This window comes from Amblyomma mixtum, chromosome 2, assembly GCF_055824585.1.
Source record: "Amblyomma mixtum isolate Tamu chromosome 2, ASM5582458v1, whole genome shotgun sequence".
NCBI classification, from domain to species: domain Eukaryota; kingdom Metazoa; phylum Arthropoda; class Arachnida; order Ixodida; family Ixodidae; genus Amblyomma; species Amblyomma mixtum.
This window is the reverse complement of record NC_143013.1, coordinates 144470277-144490876: the sequence shown is the minus strand read 5'-3', so window position 1 is coordinate 144490876 and position 20600 is coordinate 144470277. Positions and strand designations below refer to the sequence as shown.

General features: G+C 47.0%; 1 protein-coding gene across 1 annotated transcript in view; it reads left to right on the top strand.

Moving 5' to 3' along the window:
* LOC149361141 (uncharacterized) overlaps nucleotides 1-20600 on the top strand; it is a 48692-nt gene that overhangs the window by 14829 nt on the left and 13263 nt on the right. The window contains exon 2 of the mRNA XM_089568004.1: nucleotides 15942-16051. Within this exon, the coding sequence (XP_089424130.1) occupies nucleotides 15942-16051 (110 nt within the window). The remainder of the gene's footprint in view (nucleotides 1-15941; nucleotides 16052-20600) is intronic.

Genomic DNA, 20600 nt, shown 5'->3' with positions numbered 1-20600 from the left:
AGGACGGGACACAATAAACAAGGAAGGACGTACACAGGCGCTGACAGGCGCTGATCGTATTTAATGTCCACTAGTTCCTCGAGCAACACTCCTAGCCTCACTGGATAAGGTTCGAGCGTTAAATGTTGGCCTGTCCGGAGCCAGAGACTACCGCAGCAGCCTCCGCTGCGCTACAGGTCTGACCGCCGCCTCGTTGAGTCGCTCCGCAGCCGCTAGGGGACTGAGGACCGAGGGTTAAATGGTTTGTTCACAAAAGGTGGTCGTCAAATCCGCCTCTGTTAAAGGAGTGTGTTGTCGGTTCGTGTCACCGAGAACGGGCCGCACCTCATGCCTTGTTATTCAATTCCTTCGACGCGCGGTTTTTTTTTTTATTTAAACCCGGTGGGGAACAGCGCGAAACCGGGATTCGAACCCCGGTCCTCTTGCACGCGAGGCGGATGCTCCACCTCTACGCCATCGCTCCAAGCCCGAGCCAATCCCAGGCTCACGGCTTCAAATCCGGGCCCTCTATTTTACCACTCTCCTGAGCCAGGGCCCGTTCTCGCAGTAGCTTAAGAGGGCAAGTGCGGCTCTGTACAAGTAGTCGCCTTCCGCACAAGTTTGGAAGAAGGCGGCAAAGGCACTCAAATCGCAACGACATTTGAAAGAATTCGTTTGGTAAACAAGAAAAGGAGGCAGCATATGGCAGGTTCACCCGCTGTTTTCAGAACAGAGATATTGTCTGTGAATATATGTTATTCATACAGCCAAACGAAGAGGGTTGCATACGCGCGCATTATACCAGGCGTAACCTCGATGTTTTCAATAGGACTTTTTTGAAGCGCAGCTTTTAAGCATCCGTTCGTAAGTTGAACCGCGCCGCCACTTTGGTGTAACCTAATTAAATCATATATAAATAAAAATAAGCATTACCGCGAGTGGGATTCGAACCCTCGAAAAAGTCAGCTACGTTGGCCACTGCACGGGAGCATTAGGCTTTTTTTACATGGCATTTATTACAATGATGCGATGTTTTATGTACATGAGGTACATGAAAAAATTAAGAGAAAAGTAGCAAATCAACACATATAAGCAACGAAGCACGAGAAGAGAGTCAATTCGTAGGGCATAGCTAATACGTCATAAAACGAGACATCTAAGCAACAAAGAGCTCAAAAGAAGGCAATGAATAACACAGCACTAATAGTGAGTTTAACTCCGGTTCAAACTCGGTCTGGGCATACATCTCTTCGGTTGAGTCATTCTGCAGAAATCGTCACAATATCTGTCAATCATCCGGGTTTCCCAGAAGCTATGTATTTGAATTAAATATAACGTATCTAAGGGTTCATGAACAAACGGTACTGCAATGAGAAATTGTACAGAATGTGGCGTCAAATTAAGTGTTTTTTAAATGTTTGTTGCATGATGTCCCAGAAGAGTAATGCATTTTTATAATTCATGAAACAGTGCTCAATCGTTTCTCGAGTATCACAAAGGCGACAGTGAACTGTAGACATGAAAATACCCTTTTTCTTTAGCCATGCTTTAACCGGTAATGTCTTAGTGCGTAGCTTAAAGAAAAATGTTTTTGTGCATGGCGTGAGGGGCATTTTATGTGCTCCTCTGAGCACGTGATGTCCCGGTAAACCAAAATACACACAGCGATACATTCGCGAAGGAAAGAACATACAGGTTAATCCTTGTACACCCGTTTCCGCGACACTGAAATAAAGAACTCAAGGAAAAAACGAACAAGTAGGAAACAAACGTACAAATGCTCCTCATGCATGAATCCCCACAAACACGGACGATCAGAAAATTAGAAGACACAATGATGCTCGGTAAAGCATGAACTAAATTTAGTTGCAAGAAAGTACAAACTATTGGGTGTGTTGTGTCCCAGAGAAACATGAATCGTGAAGCCATCTGTCGGACATACGGGTGGACTAAACCGTGGCCGCCAGCGTTTACAGGCCAGAAATGGTCATCACGCCTCACTGATTCAAAAGACGAATCCAATATAAAACTTGCGAAAACTCTGTTGAAGCGCTGGTAATAAAGTCTTGTGCAATTAATAATATGCTGTATATAATAAACTCCAGTGGCGAGAAACAGATTGCAAGCGGTCCTGCTGCCAAAATCGAGAGACCATGGGGCACAAAAGTCAGAGCACAGCGCTAAAGTTGGCCCGCGGTTTTGCCAGTAATGTTCACTGTGCTTATAGGCACAGAAAGGAACGCCAAGGTACTTTAGTGGCGTACGTGTCCACTGAATACCAGCATATCCAGCAGAACGATTAATCAGAGCTCCTGACACTGAACCGAAGTCTTCTGTTAAACGAATAACCTCACCGATGCTTGGCTTAGAGCATAAAAACGCAAGGTCATCCGCATAAGCTAATACCTTCATTTCATGACACATAATACGAAAACCGCTGTGAGCAGGACTGTTTACAACACTTAGACAAAGTTGCTCCCAGTATATGCGAATAGGAGCTGGGACAGTGGGCAACCATACTTCACGGAGGACTAAACGCGGACAGGTCGTGAGAGACAGCCATTAACAATGAAGCGCGCGGAACATCATTGTAACAAATGCGTGTACCAGCAGAAAGAATTTAGGAGAAAAAGAAATGAATGGGACACCCGATTCAACGCCTTTTCCACGTCAATTTGAAGCAGTGCTAATTTTTATGAGCGTCACTGCAATACTGCAACACAGTGCGCACTACATGTAGATTAGACTATACTGACCAGCCCCTCAAGGCTATGCGGATTTAAAAGGTGAGCTAAACACGTTCTCCCCGCGCGGCTGACACAGTTCAAAGCCGCCGGACCCAACTCCGTGATCGCGTACGCTACCGAGCACACGCCGACCATGGCGGGCCTTGCCCTGAGGGAACAAAGGAACGCATTGTGGCTGGCACAAACAGATATTTATTGCTACAACAACAATAACGCCAGCTAGCAACAAAATACGCTCAGGAATCGAGGACGTCCGACTCATCAGCACAACTACGAGCGAAAGTTCACCCACGCTAGGGCAGAGAAAAAACACCAAGGCTTCACCGCGCTAGCCGAGAGCGAACAGTCTCGCCGAACAGTCTGCGAGCGCCAAAGTCCCGAGCCGCAGAACGAGTGTACTCTCCCCCGGGCGCGCAGCAATCACGCCGTTCGTGGCGCTCGTGGCGCTGCTACGCCGGCACCCTCTCTTGTTAGTTAAAGGCCTACTTGACCAAAACTTTTCTTTGGCTAATTTCATGCTCGATATAGTGCGCATGTCCTAAACAATATTTATTTTTAATATTCCGGCTGTGAAGCGCCTGGTATTTTAGTTAGAAGCGTTCAAAAAGCTCTGTTGCAGACTGTATCGACGTCATGGTACACCGAATGCCAGGGGGAAAAGAGCGCAGCTTTATTTGAGCAACGCGTATTTATACAAATGGCTTGGACAGCAGCGCATCGGCTGTTGCGTATCAGTTGTACATTTCGAGGCCGCACTGCGCATGCTGTCCCTCACGCATACGATACATCTTCCTTCTTTTGGAAAGAAAACTAAAAACAACAACAAAGCAAAGTTGCAAGCACAACATGGGCTCAGTGCACAAAAGAATAACTTAAGACATTTGCTGAAAGTCTCTCCCGTATTCCAAGCGTCGCGGGGGTGCACGTTGTCTCTGCGATCGTCTTAACCCAGGAGCGCTTGACACTGCATCACCATCAGATATCACTGGTCGCGGCTGCTGCTGCGGCGTTCTGTCCTCAATGGTGTCATCGCCGTCGTCGTCAAGTTCACTCAGAAATGTTTCTTTCGTAGACATGAGATGTTTTCGATTGCGACGCAGAAGTCTGCCGTCTTCTGTTAGAACATTGTAGGACCTTGGTTCAGCGCAGCGCTGCACGACCTTTGCTTTTTTGTCCCAGACAACTTTCTTCACGCGCACAACGTCACCTTGTCTCAGGGGTGGTAGGGGTTGCCGGTCTCTCTTACTCTGGCGATGCTTGGCAATATGCAAACTGGGACCTTCTTGAGTGTCTGGTAGCGTTGTTCGTAGCTTTCTGGCCTGAAGAATCTCTGCGGGTGCCGCAGAACCTTCCAGTGGGGTTGTCCTGTAAGCGAGCAAACCAAGCCAGAAATCTTGATTGGCTTCAGCAGTTTTCTTTAATATTCGCTTCACCACCTGTACCCCCTTTTCTGCCAGGCCATTCGACTGTGGGTATCTAGGGCTAGAAGTAATGTGCTGGAAATCATATTCTCTTGCAAATGCAGCGAACTGGTAGCTTGAAAAAGGGGGTCCGTTGTCTGAGCATACCTCCATTGGTATGCCATATCTAGCGAAGATAGCGCTTGTTGCTTGAATGACAGTCCTGGCCGATGTATCCTGAAGTAATTCCACCTCCGGAAAGTTTGAGAGCGCATCGTAAACACAAAGATAAGGTCTACCCCCATAGTAAAAAATGTCGATTCCTACTCGGTACCACGCTTGCGTGGTCACTGAGCGCATCTGCAGCGGCTCACGCGGCTGGCTGTATGCATATTTCCGGCAGACTGCGCATTTCTGGACAAAGGCTTCAATGTCACTATTCATGCCTGGCCAGAATATTGCTTCCCGGGCTCTGGATTTGCATTTGCTTATACCCAAGTGGCCTTGGTGAATTTTTTCCAGAATTTCGTGCTTCATGCTAGTGGGAATCACCACTTTGGAACCCTTTAACAAGACGCCCTGAACTTGCGAGAGCTCGCCAGTAAATGGCTTCAGCTGGCCTTCAACCGGTGCACCTTCTCTCAGACTTTTGAGTACACTGCACAGATATTCATCTTTGTTTGTCTCGGCGACCAGTCGAGTTAAAGTTCTATGGCTCACGCGAGACGAAACTACACTCACGGCGTGTACTTCTGCATCTTGGCTGTCGATGTCGGTCTTGTCACAGTTGAGTGAAGCCCGGGACAGCATATCGGCCAGGAAGAGGTGCTTTCCTGGAACAAAAACAATCTTGATATCGTAACGAAGCAGTCGCAGAAAGAAGCGTTGCAGCCTTGGCGGCATGTCACCAATCGCTTTTTGAGATATCGCTATCAAAGGTCGATGATCGGTTTCCACGATAATGTGACGACCGTATGTGAAATGATTGAATCTTTCACAACCGTACACAATCGCCATGGCTTCTTTTTCTATCTGCGAGTATCGCTGCTGGGTTTCCGTCAGAGCTTTAGACGCGTATGCGACCGGCTTCCACTCATTGTCGTGAAGCTGTAATAATGCAGCACCTAAGCCGTTTTGCGATGCATCGCATGAAATTTTAGTTTCTTTTGCAGGGTCGAAAAGCGATAGGAGTGGTTGTTTACTCATGCTGTCGCAAAGCTGGTTCCACTCTTTGGCGTGGTTCGCCGTCCATTCAAACACAGTTCCCTGCTTTAGCAAACCTCGTAGTAGTGCTGTCCTGCGCGCCAACGATGGCAGAAATTTGCTGAAGTAGTTTGCTACGCCGAGCATTCTTTGCACTGCTTGTTTGTCCTTCCGCTCAGGCATTTGCGTCATGCATTGTATCAATGAGTGGCTAGGTCTTACTCCCTCACTGCTGATTGTGTCACCTAGGAATTCTATTTCTGTCACGCCAACTGTGCATTTGGTCGGGTTGAAAGTCAAGCCAGCTCGTTCTGCCGCTTCTAACGCTAGTCTCAGCCGGTCATCGTGCTCTTTCATCGATTTGCCCCAGACTAATACGTCGTCAACGTACACTCTAACACCTTGTAGTCCATCGAAGATTTCATTCAGAATCTTTTGGAAAACCTCTGAAGCAGATGAAATCCCGAAAGGTAACCTAAGAAAACGGTACCGGCCGAAAGGCGTTGCAAATGTGCACAGTTTTGACGTTTCCTCGTCCAGGGGTATCTGGTGGAACCCGGCGTTCGCATCGAGGCGCGAAAAAACAGTTGCCCCGGTCAGCTCCGCCTCTATGTCTTCTCGCGTTGGCATCTGGTAATGTTCTCTTTTAATACATTCATTAATCTTCCTGGGGTCCATGCATACCCGAAGTTTTCCATCCTTTTTTCGTACTATCACAAGAGGGCTTACCCAGTCAGTGGGCTCCGACACCTTGGAAATGATTCCACCCTGTTCCATGCGTTGCAGCTCTTCCCGTAGTGGCTCCCGCAAGGCTAGTGGCACTCGTCGCGCTGGCTGCACTACCGGCACGGCGTCATCGCGGAGTACCATATGGTATCGACGCTCAACGCAACCTGTGCCGCTGAACAGATGACGGAATTCGTCCACCACTGTTTGTGTTGTATCTTGAGACACGGCGTGCACTTGCCGCGAAAGGAGTCTAAGGCGTTCGCAGGCTTGAAGGCCTAGTATCGCTTGCCCTTTGCGCACAATGAAAAACTGTAGAACGGCGTTGTGACCATTAAGCTTCACTTCCGTAGTGATCGTGCCAAAGTGTTGAATTTCGCTTCCGCCGAAGGACCGCAATGTCGCGCAACTGGGCTTCAGTGGTGGCTTTGGCAGCATCTTGTTTAGGACACTGAGGGGAAGAATATTGGCTTGTGAACCGGTGTCAACTTTCATGGACACCGACAAGTTGCCAACTTGTGCTTGAGCAAGCCAATCGCGCTCACGAACAGTGTTTCTGACAGCCACGTTGAGTACATCGAACTCTTCCTCGGAACCAGTGAGCTCACTTATTTGCTGCTTTGCTTTACAGCAGACCGCAAAGTGGTTTTTCCGCTGGCATTTATAACAAGTACGACCAAAAGCGGGGCAGCTTCGCGGTGCGTGCGTTCGTGCGCAGCTTTGGCAGATATAGGCGTGCTGCCTTTTACGATGGGTAGAGCTCGTTTTCTGGACTGGGTCGACCTGATGATGGTCTCGTTCCCATATTTCCTGATGCGCCGCGGCTGCTTCGGCAGCCTTGCAGATCTGTTCTGCTTTCTGGAGGGTGAGCTTGTTATCTCTCAATAACTTCTCGCGTATCTTGTCGTCAGTTATACCAAAAACAATTTGGTCTCTGATCACTGAATCGAGTGACCCGGCAAAGTTACACAGTCGTGCTTCAGTCTTCAAATCCCTCAAAAAGTGCTCGAATGGCTCGCCGGGTTCCTGCACTCGCCTCCTGAATAAGTAGCGCTCATATACTTCATTGCTCTGGGCTGCGCAATACTCGTCAAACTTTTTGATTACCGTCGCGTAGTCACTGCTGCTTTCATCTTCCAAAAAAGTGAAGGTGTTAAATACCTCAATTGCTTCTTCACCTGCGGTAGTCAGCAGTAGCGCTGTTTTCGTTGGCTCTGGTCGAGGCTTTGCTGTTTCTGTCGCCGTCAGGAAAAGCTGGAACTTCTGCTTGAACAGCTGCCAATTCTTTGCGATGTCCCCTTTCAGGTGAAGTGCGTCCGGTGGCCTTAAGAAATCCATTTCGTGGCTTATTCCTTCGGTCTGCTCGTCGGCGTTAGCCACTTCTGACACCATGTATCGACGTCATGGTACAGCCTCCCTGATTTTTAATAATATAGCGCGAGCGTCGACCGAACTGCTGGTCAGCGCCTTATAACGGCGATAAGCGTGCAACAAGGCGAGAGTTCGCGCACGCGCACGAAGGCAGAGTGTCGTCTGCTACGCTGTTCCGAGCACGAGGGCACACGCCCTGCCACAATATCAGTTCGCTAGATCCCGCCAAGCCGTAGAGCGCATGCGCATGATTAATATGTGAGACTGCATGAGACATGATTTCTTTCCCTCTTTTTTTTTTGCCTACTACGGGAGGCCAGCCTGGCGATGCAAAGTTACGATAAGAAAAAATAAAAGGAAAGAAAGTATCACATATTAATCATGCGCATGCGCTCTACGACGTGGCGGGATTTAGCGAACTGATATTGTGGCAGGGCGTGTGTCCTCGTGCTCGGAACAGCGTAGCAGACGACGCTCTGCCTTCGTGCGCGTGCGCGAACTCTCGCCTTGTTGCAAGCTCATCGCCGTTATAAGGCGCTGACCAGCAGTTCGGTCGACGCTCGCGCTATATTATTAAAAATCAGGGAGGCTGTACACCGAATGCCAGGGGGAAAAGAGCGCAGCTTTATTTGAGCAACGCGTATTTATACAAATGGCTTGGACAGCAGCGTATCGGCTGTTGCGTATCAGTTGTACATTTCGAGGCCGCACTGCGCATGCTGTCCCTCACGCATACGATACACAGACTACGCAGTCCCCTAGCGGTGGGCTGGACACCTAACAAGCCAGATCGGAAATGACGCACCATTGAGAAGGCTCGCCGGTTTCAGGCATTCTTAAGTGGATCAGCGCCCCTTGTAAGCCCTCTTTATGGCGCGTTTCTGGCTGCTTTCGCCGCGAAGCTCGATGGTCTCCGAGAAAAATTAACTCCTGGCATCATGTCGACGCAGTGCGTGGCTGCGTAGAGGAATGCGGAAAGCACCACTGTACCCCTTCGGCTTCTGCCCTTTTTGGCTAACTACCACTCTGGCAATGACCGTAAACAAAGCGAAGGCCTGAAAAGTGTTACGTGCGCGCAGCCGCGAGAAAACATCAGCCCCATGGGGTGGTCCTACCCCGCTCACTGCACGAAGCAGCTTCTGAGTGGTCGGCGCCCACCGTATCGGACGGTGTCAGAGCGCCCGGTGCCGAGCTGCAATACCAGCGAGCTCGGATCGGCACCCGTGGCCCAAGGCCACCCGGCTCCCGGAGCAGCGACTCCCACAGTCGAAATAGAGAGTAGAGAAAAATATGTACGGAAAACTCGGACCACTCACTCAGCTTCCGTACTCACTCCGGGGTCGGCAACTCAGCGGGTCGTAAGCCCCGCTCTCCCTCGATCCGAACCAAATGGTTCGCGTGCTGAAGGAACTCCAGGGTAGAAAAACGTGCAGAAAAAATGTGCTCAGCATGACGAAAAGTTCAAACAGGCTACAGCGCAATCCACCTCGCACTCAAAAAAGATGCCGCAGATCCTAGCGATCAAAATTCGCCCTGAGCCTAACAGTTGTCAAGTCCGGACAAACCGTTCCTCCAATCGAACACAGAGTCGTCCAATGTTCCAAGAGCAGGCCCCATGTTGGGCTGCCAGATGTGGAGCTTTAATTGGGGGAGGTAAATACGTTTCTTCGTTTTTCCGCAGTTGACACAGTTCAAAACCGCTGGACCCCACCCTACGATCGCGAGCGCACGCCAACCACGGCGGGCCTTGCCCTGATGAAACAAAGAAACGATATTCTGGCTGACCCAAACAGGTATTTATTGCTCTAACAACAATAACGCCAGACAGCAGCAAAATACGCTAAGGTATCAAGGACGTCCGACTCACCAGCACGGCTACGAGCGAACATTCGCCCCCGCTTGGGCAGGGGAGATGCTCCACGACCGAACGGGACGAGATGCGGGGGAACGTTCTCCCCCACGGCTTCGCCCCGCTGGCCGAGAGCAGAGCGTCGCGCCGAGCAGTCCGTGCGCGCCAAATTGCCGAGCCGAAGAGCGAGCGTCCTCTCCCCAGCGCGCGCAGCAGTCACGCCGTCCGCGGCGCTCGTGTCGCTGCAACGCAGACGCCCTCATTTGTTAGTAAATGCAACTAACTAGGCTAGGGAGGGTGCATCGCGGGGAAGCCAAACATGGGACGAGCAGCAGGTCCCCACAAGCAGTATGTTTGATGAGGTCCAATCAAACTAGACATTGCAAGCTGTAGCCGATTTGAGGCAACCTTAGCGAATATCTTATAACGAACATTAAAATGCGTGTTAGGCCTGTAGCCATCTACAAATCGTTGTTTTCTCTTATCGTCAGTTTTAGATATAAAGACAATATGAATTTTGATAAATGACTGTGACCAAAATCCAACTTCAATACTGGTTTCACAATTTGGAGTAGGACAGGGGATAACAAAAATTTTAATGTCTTATGGAATTCCCCTGAGAGACAGTGAGGTCTCTTGGTTTTCGAAAGTGGTAATCAATCAATTGCATTTGAATCAATTGCATTTTCCAGTTCACCCAAGGTTATATGACCACTTATTATCGCGCACTTATCTTCACAAAGCGGCGAAAACATAGACACCCAGCGAGCAACATGAAGATCGTCAGCAATGCTTGCAGCGGCAGCAGAAAGCGAGGTGTATTATTTTGAAAACTCGGTAACTACTTCATCTGTACTTGTGACCAGAGCGCCACCACAGTAGTGCACTTACGTGGCACTCACGTGGCGACGCTCGTCAAGGAAGGCCTGTCTAGTTGGATCGTAACAGTGCAAAGCCCGCTGCTGCGGGATCGTGCACGGGCCATGTTCTGCATTGAAAGCGTTCTGCACTGAACCTTTGAAGGTGACACTTTATAGTTGCAATTTCTTCTGTGTGCAATCCTGGAGCCTCGTATTCAAGTTCGTGCAAATTGTGACGGCTGTGAAGCAGCAGTTTCTTCACACCAGACTTAAAGTAAGACCTCGTGGATCCGACCTCAGTACCCACGCCGCGAACTTACTGCCTAATCATCTCCCAAGCTGCAAATAATGGCACTGTCATGATCAAGCAATATTCCAAACCTGTCCTCACTCGCTGCTTAAACCCTCCTCAATTAGCAAAGAAGAATTTGGCTTCCACAGTGACGATTGTGGCTTAAGTTTGGGACGAGCACATTCTCGAATCCGCTCAATCACCGTGGAATGGTCGGAGAAAGAAACGGGTCGGACTTCACACGAAATACGAGATGTGTGGAAGAGTAAATCCGATATAGGCTCTTGTAATACATGTGAAGGCTGATTACAATCCGGCATCAATTAAGCCTGCGTTTTCTGTGATAGCCGATAAGATACCAGGCCTCTTATCGACATTTTCGCTTGGAGCTGTACGCTCGCGTTGGTCGCACGCGTCGTCAAAATCACCCAAGAGTACCACATACCGGTCAAAGTCTACAAAATGTCCAACCCCTGAATTAAAAGTGCTCACTGTACCCGATTATTTGAAGCGCACACGTTGATGAGCCTCCATGATTTGTCATGCAGCTGAAAGTGACAACATATCAGGCGCTTTTTTGTGATGAACCTAGCACATAAACTCAGAAGCAGGGGCTCTTTCCGAAGAACAGAAAGTAGCCTGCCGAAAGGACTACCGAGTGCGACACACAAGCATTGTAATCAGTTAAGAAAATGCCGCAGGGCCTCCTCTATATTAAATTCACTTTCGATCTTAGTCGAACAGCAACAGCACCGAGCCGATTGCCCGTAAAGAAATGCGTAACTGTACTTGTTTCTGCGTTAACCAGAACCCCCAGCTATCGCCTCAGCCGATCATGCCTTGTGTTAAACTGCAACACACTGTGCATTGCACATCGTCGTATTCATCAACCATTGTAGAAATGATGAAGTCGATAGACGCACGACGACCAAGCAAATAAAAAAAATAAGCCTACACAGCCTGAGACACCGACAGAGCTGCGCTCAAATTTCGCGTTAGGGAGACCGGCAATCGTCCTTAGAATTTTTTACGGTCTGCGAGGTCCAAAAACTAGAACGTCATGGAAGCCACTGCAGTAGCATTCCTTTTTTTTTTCAGTCAGCTGATTTCGTAGGTTCAATTCATGGCTGCGCTAGCCACGTTTCTATGGAGACGAGAGGCAATAGTGTTAGCGCCTGTTTTTTGAGTAGTATGTCTTTGAAGACCCAAAGTTCCCTAAACCAAGGGCCTTTCTCGAAGCGTAAATGTGTTTTTGGCAGGAAAAGCATGCAATCAAAGACTATCTGGGAACAGACGACTGCCCATCCAGCGATGAAATGACGGTCCTTAAGAGACTTCAAATGTGCAGTGGTGAGCTATAACACAGATTCGAGTAGATTCGGAGGACGTTTTAGCGGATTCGACAGCGTGTGCTCGCTGATAGCTTATATGGCCTATACCAGCGGTGCTGTGAACTCTAGTAAGTAAATTCACTCCTGCAAATGAGCCGTGTGCCAGTGACGCTCATAAAGCTCTGTCTACAAATGAGTTTTCTCTCATTCCGTGTCACCAAAAAGTGTGCTAGCGGTTTCATTATAAATAACTGGAAAGGTTTTTAGCACTGGGACGCCTTCATTTCCGGGACGGTGCGGCAACGGCTTACATATAAAAAACAGTATTGTTTGTAATTTTTCTCGCGTGAAGGCAATGCAACTATAGCAGACACCAAAAATAAGAAAATAAGCGTCAGCCAACACCCTGGCCCTGTTTCATCCATGTCGCTGCTGAGAGGCCGCAACTGTACTTCCATCCGCAAAAATCAATGAAAAATCGTACGCATACCCTCTACGTACGGGCCCAAGTCCGGGCTCAGCCCAGGTCCGGCGAAACAGCAAATTTTCCGACCAGCCCCAGTTCGGGCTTTCAGACTGGCCCTACCGGGCGAAGTTGTCTAGTTTTGATCATTTGTGGGGTGACAGAGACGAATAATAAAAAAAAATGAGACTGAGGGATATAGACGGCAAGAAAATCTGGCGAAATTATAATGAGGACGAGGGTGAATCAGGTTTTAAAGATGGCGATCAGGGAGGGATGTTAATATTAGGGCTCTTGTCGCATATGATTACATATAGAAACTACCATGATATTAACGCCCGCATAATAGCCGAACTTTTCACGACACCAGGCCTGTGATAAAAATGGAGAAGATCGGTTCGGAACATGGCGGGATGCATGTGCGACGATGCAGTGGCAAGGACTGTGCTCGAGGCTGGCATAAAGTAAAGGAGAATTGGGGCAAGAGAGGTCGGAGCAGATTCAGTCGAAATATAACTTCGAGAGGCTGTGGTGGGTTAAGAATAGAGTAGCGTTGAGTTTTCCCCACCATGAGCTACAGCGCGACATTGAGGCGGGGTTGGGGCGGTAGTTAGTGAGGCGAACGCACCACAGCGCGCACCGATATCTCCAGCACCCGCTGAACTGGAAATGGCGCGAATGTTTCCCAGTCTACCAGCTGTCTTGGTCCCCGTATGCATACTCGCGCCGCATAAACTATGCTCCCAATATCATCACCGTTCATATCATCCCAAACGTGCACGCCGGCCGTTCCAAAAAAGAAACAGGAAAACAAAAGGACAGCGAAGGCAACGCGGAAATGAACATTTGGCGCATTTCTAAAGCGAGAGCTGCATAATAAAATGTCCAGGAGTCAGCGTCGTAGCATGGTGTATTAGAAAATAGCGCCCTCATGAAGTGCAACATTTGTTTTCACCACACGCGAGTAGAGTAGAGGGCGATAAATTTCATGAGTTATTTTTGATCTTATATCTCTTTCTCGCGCACACAGGATAGCCGGGAAGATGTCGGAGACCTGTCATACGCATGTTGTCAGATTATTGAAACACAGTACTAAGCGCGGAGGACAAGTAGGCGGCGGTATAGCAAAGAGCTCAGGGTGTAGGTGGCGCTGTTGCTGCGGAATCAGTACCACAACTGTGCAGGTGCACAAAGAATTAAGGCAAGGCTGTCCTCTATCACCGCTGCTGTTCATGCTCTACGTCGTAATAAATATGGAAAGAAGACTAGAAGACAGTAATCTAGGTTATAATCTGTCGTACAGATTAGGCGGAAATGTAGTTTAGCAGCGACGCACGGGTTTAATGTATGCTGACGATATTGTACTGTTAGCAGATAGCCAGGAAGATTTACAAACTTTGGTTAATTGCTGTGGAGAAGAGGGAGACGCTCTAGGATTCAGTTTTAGCGCAACTAAATCAGGTGTGATGATTTTTAACGATACAACTGACCAGGTGCTTACAATACAAGGCCACGAAATACCCAAAGTGGCCGAATACAAATACCTCGGGATATGTCTAAACGAAGGGCAGATGTACACGGAAAAGCATGAACAGGCTCTTAGGGCAAAAGGACGAAGAGACGCCGGGATAATGAAACATAGGGCATTATGGGGGTAAAACAATATGAAGTACTAAGAGGTATTTGGAAAGGAATAATGGCGCCCGGACTTACTTTCGGCAATGCGGTTCTGTGCTTAAGGGCAGAAGTTCAGTCGAGATTAGACGTAAATCAGGGAGCTGTTGGAAGATTAGCACTAGGCGCCCACGGCAAAACCGCAAACGAGGCAGTACAAGGGGATATGGGCTCGGAATCGTTCGAAGCACGGGCAGTTAAGAGTAAAATACTATATGAAGAACGCCTTAGGAAATTAGACGATAACAGGTGGGCAGCTAAGGTATTTAAATATTTATACAGAAAGAGCGTGGACTCACAGTGGCGGAAAAGAACTAGAAAACTAACGAGTAAGTATGCAGGTCATGAGGACGGAGAAAGAAAGAGCATTAAACGATAGGTTAAAAACGCGGAGGTTAAAAATTGGATTAATTCAATCGAAAAGAAACATAGTGTAGAACTATATTGATACTGGAAAAGGCAGATCAGGCAAGAATTTTTCTATGATAACTCAAGAGGCAGTGCCCTACTTTTTGAAACTAGGTCAGGGTGTCTTAGAAAGCGCCGCAACAAAAAGAAATTCAACGAAGATGATGACACATGTGCAGTGTGTGGTAGATCTGTGGAAACAATTGAACACCTCATAATCAAATGTGATGGTATCCATCCGGATGTCGATGCAGGCACAGTCACTCTTTCTGAGGCCCTAGGGTTTAAAGATAACAATGGTCATGTAAATAAATCTGCAGTGGAAGTTAGCAAAAAGCGATTGGAGGATTGGTGGATGAAAAGCAGAGATGTGGCATAAGGTTAGAATTGTAGGAAACCGTAGGTAAAGATGATGGCGAATCTTAATGAGAATTGCCAACACAGTAAACCAAAAATAATAAAGAAAGAAAAGCTGAGCATGGTGGCAATTGCCACCACCCCGTTTCAAAGGGGGCGCTCCTATCCATCCATCCATCCATCCAGTGCGTTCTGCTAATCTGCGTTGAAGCTACTTTCTATGCAGCGCATTTTTTTTTTTGGGGGGGGGGGGGGTGAGGTGGTGGTCAACTGCTAATTTATTTATTAGTACCTCAAAGGCCCACTAGGGGCATTACATGAGGGGTGGGCATACATATCATTGAAGAAAAAAATCAGTGATGAATGATTTGAAGTATTCCAGGCCAGGATGGATGAAAGCTTCAGCGGGGAGGTCGTTCCAGTCTCTTGCGGTCTGGGCGAAGAATGATTTTAGGTGCGCAGAAGTAGATGCTCGAGGTGTATGAACAGCTTTCGGATGTCTGATGCGAAGTGAAAGGCGGTATGCAGGGGTGATAACAGATTGGCTGAAATGCGAATGATAAAACTTGTGGAAAAGGCAAAGTCTGGCTATTTTTCGACGGGATTCAAGGCTGGGGAGGTTAGCTTTTGTTTTCAATGTTGTTACGCTCGTATGATATGAGTAATCAGAATATACGAATCTTATCGCGCGGCTCTGGATGCACTCAAGGGTTTTGGCTAGGTTAATTTGTTGGGGGTCCCAGATTGAGCATGAATATTCAAGTTTAGGACGGACAAGAGTTAAATAGGCGGACAGTTTTACGGAAGCAGGTGCCAAACTCAAGTTACGCTTTAGATAACCAAGAACACGGTTAGCTTCGTTGGTTATGTTCATTATGAGGATGATAGCAGTGAACTTCACACATGGCGTTAGCTTAGTGTAGCGCCGCTTGGGATAAGCATGGAAAAATTGCTTGGTTTGTCGAATGGCTTCCGCCTGGTGAGACCAAGGAGGCGGTATCGAATCCTGACCATGGCGGCTTGATTTGGACGGAAGCGAACAGAAAAAAAAACAATTTCATGCTGTGCGATGTCAGTGTGCCGTAAAGGATAATCGTACTGAAAATCATTCCAGAACCATCTACTACGGCGTCTTTAATAGCTCACGTGCAAGTTTGGCACTTGAAACCAACATAATATACCATTTGCTGGAAGTTGTTGCATGAACATGTTAACAGGCCGCCATCATAGGCGGAGAACGCATTCCGATCCTTTTGTGTGGGATGTTATTTCATTTTTCAGGCCTAATTTACGCGACTGAGCTGGCTCGCTCTGTGAACCACTTCATGAAAAACTGTATGCGGATTCTTCGATGCGTCAAAAGCCGGCCGCATGTCAGCCTCGTAAATCAGGTAACTGCGACCTAGTACACTTTGTTTTCTATGAGTAAAGAAACAGACTGCTTTGGCAAAAAAAAAGCAGCTTACCAATCAACTTAACGCTCCTCGGGCATTAGGAATGATTCCGGCTAAGCAAAGCAAAGGAACTTAATAAAGACTTGAAGCAAGGAAGGTGGCACTACAAGCAGGAAGAAAGATTTTTTGTCACGCGTACCTTAAGTCGTATTTCTCATTTCAGGTACAACTCAGTCCACTACCGGTATTTCAAGTTGTATGCCTAGTTCGTTAGTCGCTTGCAATGCATGCCTCTTTTTCAGTGTGCAGACTTAACAATTGAACACAGGAACAACTCAAAGACCCAGTATCTAATAGAGCGTGTCATTTTCATTAATTCGTTAAGTCCGTCTCAAGTTAACGCTGTTCGCGGTCACACAGTTGCGCCAGGTAAAAACCTGATTCTTGCGGGACCTACTAATCGACTGCTTCTCTCTAACCTATCTTTTGGCACTGACAGAGAGCACGTAGCTTACTGCAGGATGTCATGAAGTGCCGTGTTTTATGCAGACAAAGTGACCAATGTCATATCCAATATGGATAACATGGTTAAGGTAGACGAGGGATTGTACAGTAGTCCAGTAGCTGAAATAATTCACATCATAATAACAGAGGCAGAAGGGTAGAATTGGACATTCCGCCACTAATGAAAGCGCAAGAAAGCCTCAGAATAATGCAAAAAGGAACAGCGGCTGGATTGTAGACCTCTTGAAGGACGGTGGGAGATCGTGCTAGAGATACTTGGCACAGTGCATACGCACTGCCTCATGACCTCGAGTGTGCAGGAGTTTTTAAAGAACGCTAAAGTCATCTTAATTATTTATAAAGGAGACGTTAAAAAGCTTCAGACCAAGCAGCTTACTGCCATTGCTTAGAAGGTATTTGTTAAGTCATAGCTAGTAGAATTATAGCAACTTTACACTTGAGGCAACAAAAGAACGAGACTGGCTACCGTAAAGGCTACTCGGCAAAACATTTTGACATCATATATTGGATGATCGATAAATGCGCAAAATATAACCAACTTCTAGACTAGCCTTTTTTTATGGTTAAGTATCCGACATCAGTCCAAACCAACCACCGCGGTTACCTCAGTGGTTATGGCCCTCGGCTGCTGACCCGAAAGACGCGCGTTCGATCCCGGCCTTGTCGGTCACATTGCGATAGAGGCTAAATGCTAGGGGCACGTGTTCTGTACGATGTCAGTGCACGTTAAAGCATCCCAGCTGGTTCAAATTTCCGGAGCCCTTCACTGCGGCGTCCCTCACAGCCTAACTCGCTTTCGGGCGTTAGACCTCCATAAGCCATAAACCATGAGTCTAAACCTCATCAGTAATGTAGGCGTCCCATAAACAGGATGTCGGAGAGGCATGGGATAAGACAGTGGAAAATATCTATAGCGGCTGTACAGCTGCTCCCGGCCCCCCCCCCCCCCCCCCTTCCCCAAGGTTTTGACGACTCCCATTGAGGAAGCGTGTCAGGCAACAAGACACGATCTCTCTGGTACAACTGACCGCGTGTTTAGTGGATTTATTAAGTTAACTGGTCTGGGAAGAGATCAGAATAAAATTTAATCAAGAATATCCAATAGCCTCTGATTTCTGTATGGTATTGTCCTACCAAGTGACGTTGTCCAGCTCAGAAGGTGAATTGCAGAGCGCGATTGACGACACAGATAAGCAAAGCAGAAGGCTGGATGTAAAAGTTATAATTAGAGAAACTGGTGCAAGAGAAACAAGAAATGTATCTTGGTAGCAATGGTCTATGGGGCAGAAACCTTGAGGTTAATAAATAGATATGAAATTATGTTAAATTACAGCGCAGCAAGCTATGGAAAGGAAAAGAAAGCAGAGTGGGTCAGGGAACAAATGCGAGTAATGAAAAACAAATAGCCATGAGCAGGGCATGTACTGCATGGGAATTCAAGATAACCGATGCTCCCTTAGGGTAAAGGAATGGATTCCAAGGAAAGGCAAACGTAGCAGGGATAGTTAAGTGGCTACATGGAATTAGGTTTGGTTTGGTTTGTTGGGGTTTAACGTCCCAAAGCCACTCAGGCTATGAGGAACGCCGTAGGGAAGGGCTCTGGAAATTTTGACCACCTGGGGTTCTTTAACGTGCACTGACATCGCACAGTACACGGGCCTCTAGAATTTCGCCTTCATCGAAATTCGGCCGCTGCGGCCGGGATCGAACCCACGTCTTTCGGGTCAGCAGCTGAGCGCCGTAACCACTGAGCCACCACGACGGGCCACATGGAATTAGGAAGCTTGCGGCCATTGATAACGTGAACTGCAGAGAAAAGGGTTAATTGGAAAGGGTTGGAATAAAACTCTGTCCTGGCTTTCTTTTCTTATTTTCAGTACCCTCAGGGCCCTGGCCGGGCATTACGGAGGGGAGTGGAGTACCAAAACATTCAATATATTACAGGAAAAAGAGAAAACACGGGCACAAATACATTGGTTTCATGTCAAAAATATTTATACACATTGCAAATATGGGTCATTCGGAACATCAAAATGAGCTGTTAGAGCATTTTCAAACAAATTAATATCTGTTACTGAGACTCGCGCCTTCGAATGATGGTTCCAGTCCTGAACTGAGCGAGGCAGGAATGAGTGGTAAAAATGATTCGTATGGCGTGTAAAAGATCTTACTTCATGACGGTGGTCCAAGCCACGTGATGAGTATGTGGGTGGCTGAAGCGTATTTTTTTAGTATATCTTATGGAGTAAACACAGCTACAGGACTTGAGGACGGAGTGACACTACAGGAAGGTGCAAACTAGTTTCAATATTTGTGGCGCTGGCAGTACGATGTAACTGGTGAGGATGTAACGCGCTGAGCAATTCTGAATAGCTACAATGCCGGTTACTAGAAAATAAAAGCCAGAGCCCCATACAGAGCTCACATATTGAAATTCAGGTCGAATGAGTATTTTGTAAAGTTGTAGTATAAAGTATAATGATATGCTCGAGAAATATCATTCAAGTAACCAAGAGAACGGTTAACGTTACTGGCTACATAGATGTGCTGTTCCCATGAAAAGTTTGAAAAGACCAAGATGCCGAAGTGTTTGTAAGATGTTACTAGCTCAAGCGCGCTAACCTGTAATTTATAGGATTCATGACATTTAGATCGCGATACAAGCATCATTTTGCAGCATTAGTTTTTTTTATAATCAGAGGACCTAGCTATATCATCATCATTTAGGCTGATGACCATGGTCGTATAGCTAGGTCCTGAACCAGTAAATAAACCCTCTAAAAATCCTTCAAGAACATAAGCACACGTGGACAAGAGGCGCATTCCAAAACAGCACTCTTCAGTAAGTAAAAAAGAATTTTTAGACCCACTTCGAATATCGCTTGTAATTTATCACAATGGTTTCGAAATAACTGTGATGTTAGCATGTTTACTGCGTCATTTCAGTACCTTCCGAGTGATAAAACAAAACAGCTTCTCCTATTGAAAACACAACTGTCTGCCAATGTAAGGATTTTTTTAGTGGTTCAATGAAAGTTGTCACTGAGTTATGCTTTTATAGCGTCATTTCACTTCCTTAAATATGAGAAAAACGAGGACAAACTACTGGCAGAAGATCTTCCGTGTCAGAAGAGAAGATGTGATTTGGAGCAGACTGGCAGATGAACCGGTCAAATCTAACTGAGAGGATCACGCACGGAGAGAAGCTGAAGCCTGTGTACACAAAGATGCGCAAACAACGGAAGAGTAAGGTCCAAACGCCAGCTGAGCACTCCATTCAACTAAACGGGCCTCTGAAAGCCTTAGCAGCTTCTACAGCAGGCTTTTTCACAATTACCAGCGCGTCGTTGCATTTTTTTTTAATTTAGAATCTTATTTATTGCAGTCGAATGATATATGTACAAGAGTACTAATAAAGAAGCTGGAATCAACACCAAACAAGCCTAGCAAAGCGAAACATAAAACAGCAACTCACACACACTCGAACGGATGCTAGGGTGAACAGGCGGTCAGAAAGCAATGCCTCTCTGCTTTCCAACCTCTCATAGATATTTTACAGAATTCAGATTTTGAACAGGCAACATACTCACAACGCCGCTTCATGGATCGTGTTTCTATAGGCTGTGGACGTCAAGAGGAAAGTGCATGTCTAGAGGTGCAGCCGCGAAAGGTAATGCAGGAAATTAACGCACCGGGTGAAAGCTTAAAATATTCCGCTTCTTAAACGTCCTCCGCAGAATATCCCAGAAAGGTATAGCGTCCTTGCAAGTAATAAATTATGGTTTTATAGTTTCAGGAACTTCACACCGATGACAGTTTACAGCAGACAAAGAAATTCCTTTTTTTCCGAAGCCATATCTTCAGGGCAAGGTACACTGTTAATAGAAGGCGGACTTCATGCGTGGTTCGAGAGACATTTTGTACTCTCGTAAAACTACCATCGGCAACAAGTCTCTACGGGATGCTGATGTGATGGAAAAAAATATTTTGGCGTAGTCACCAAAGTCGACTTTCATTCCTT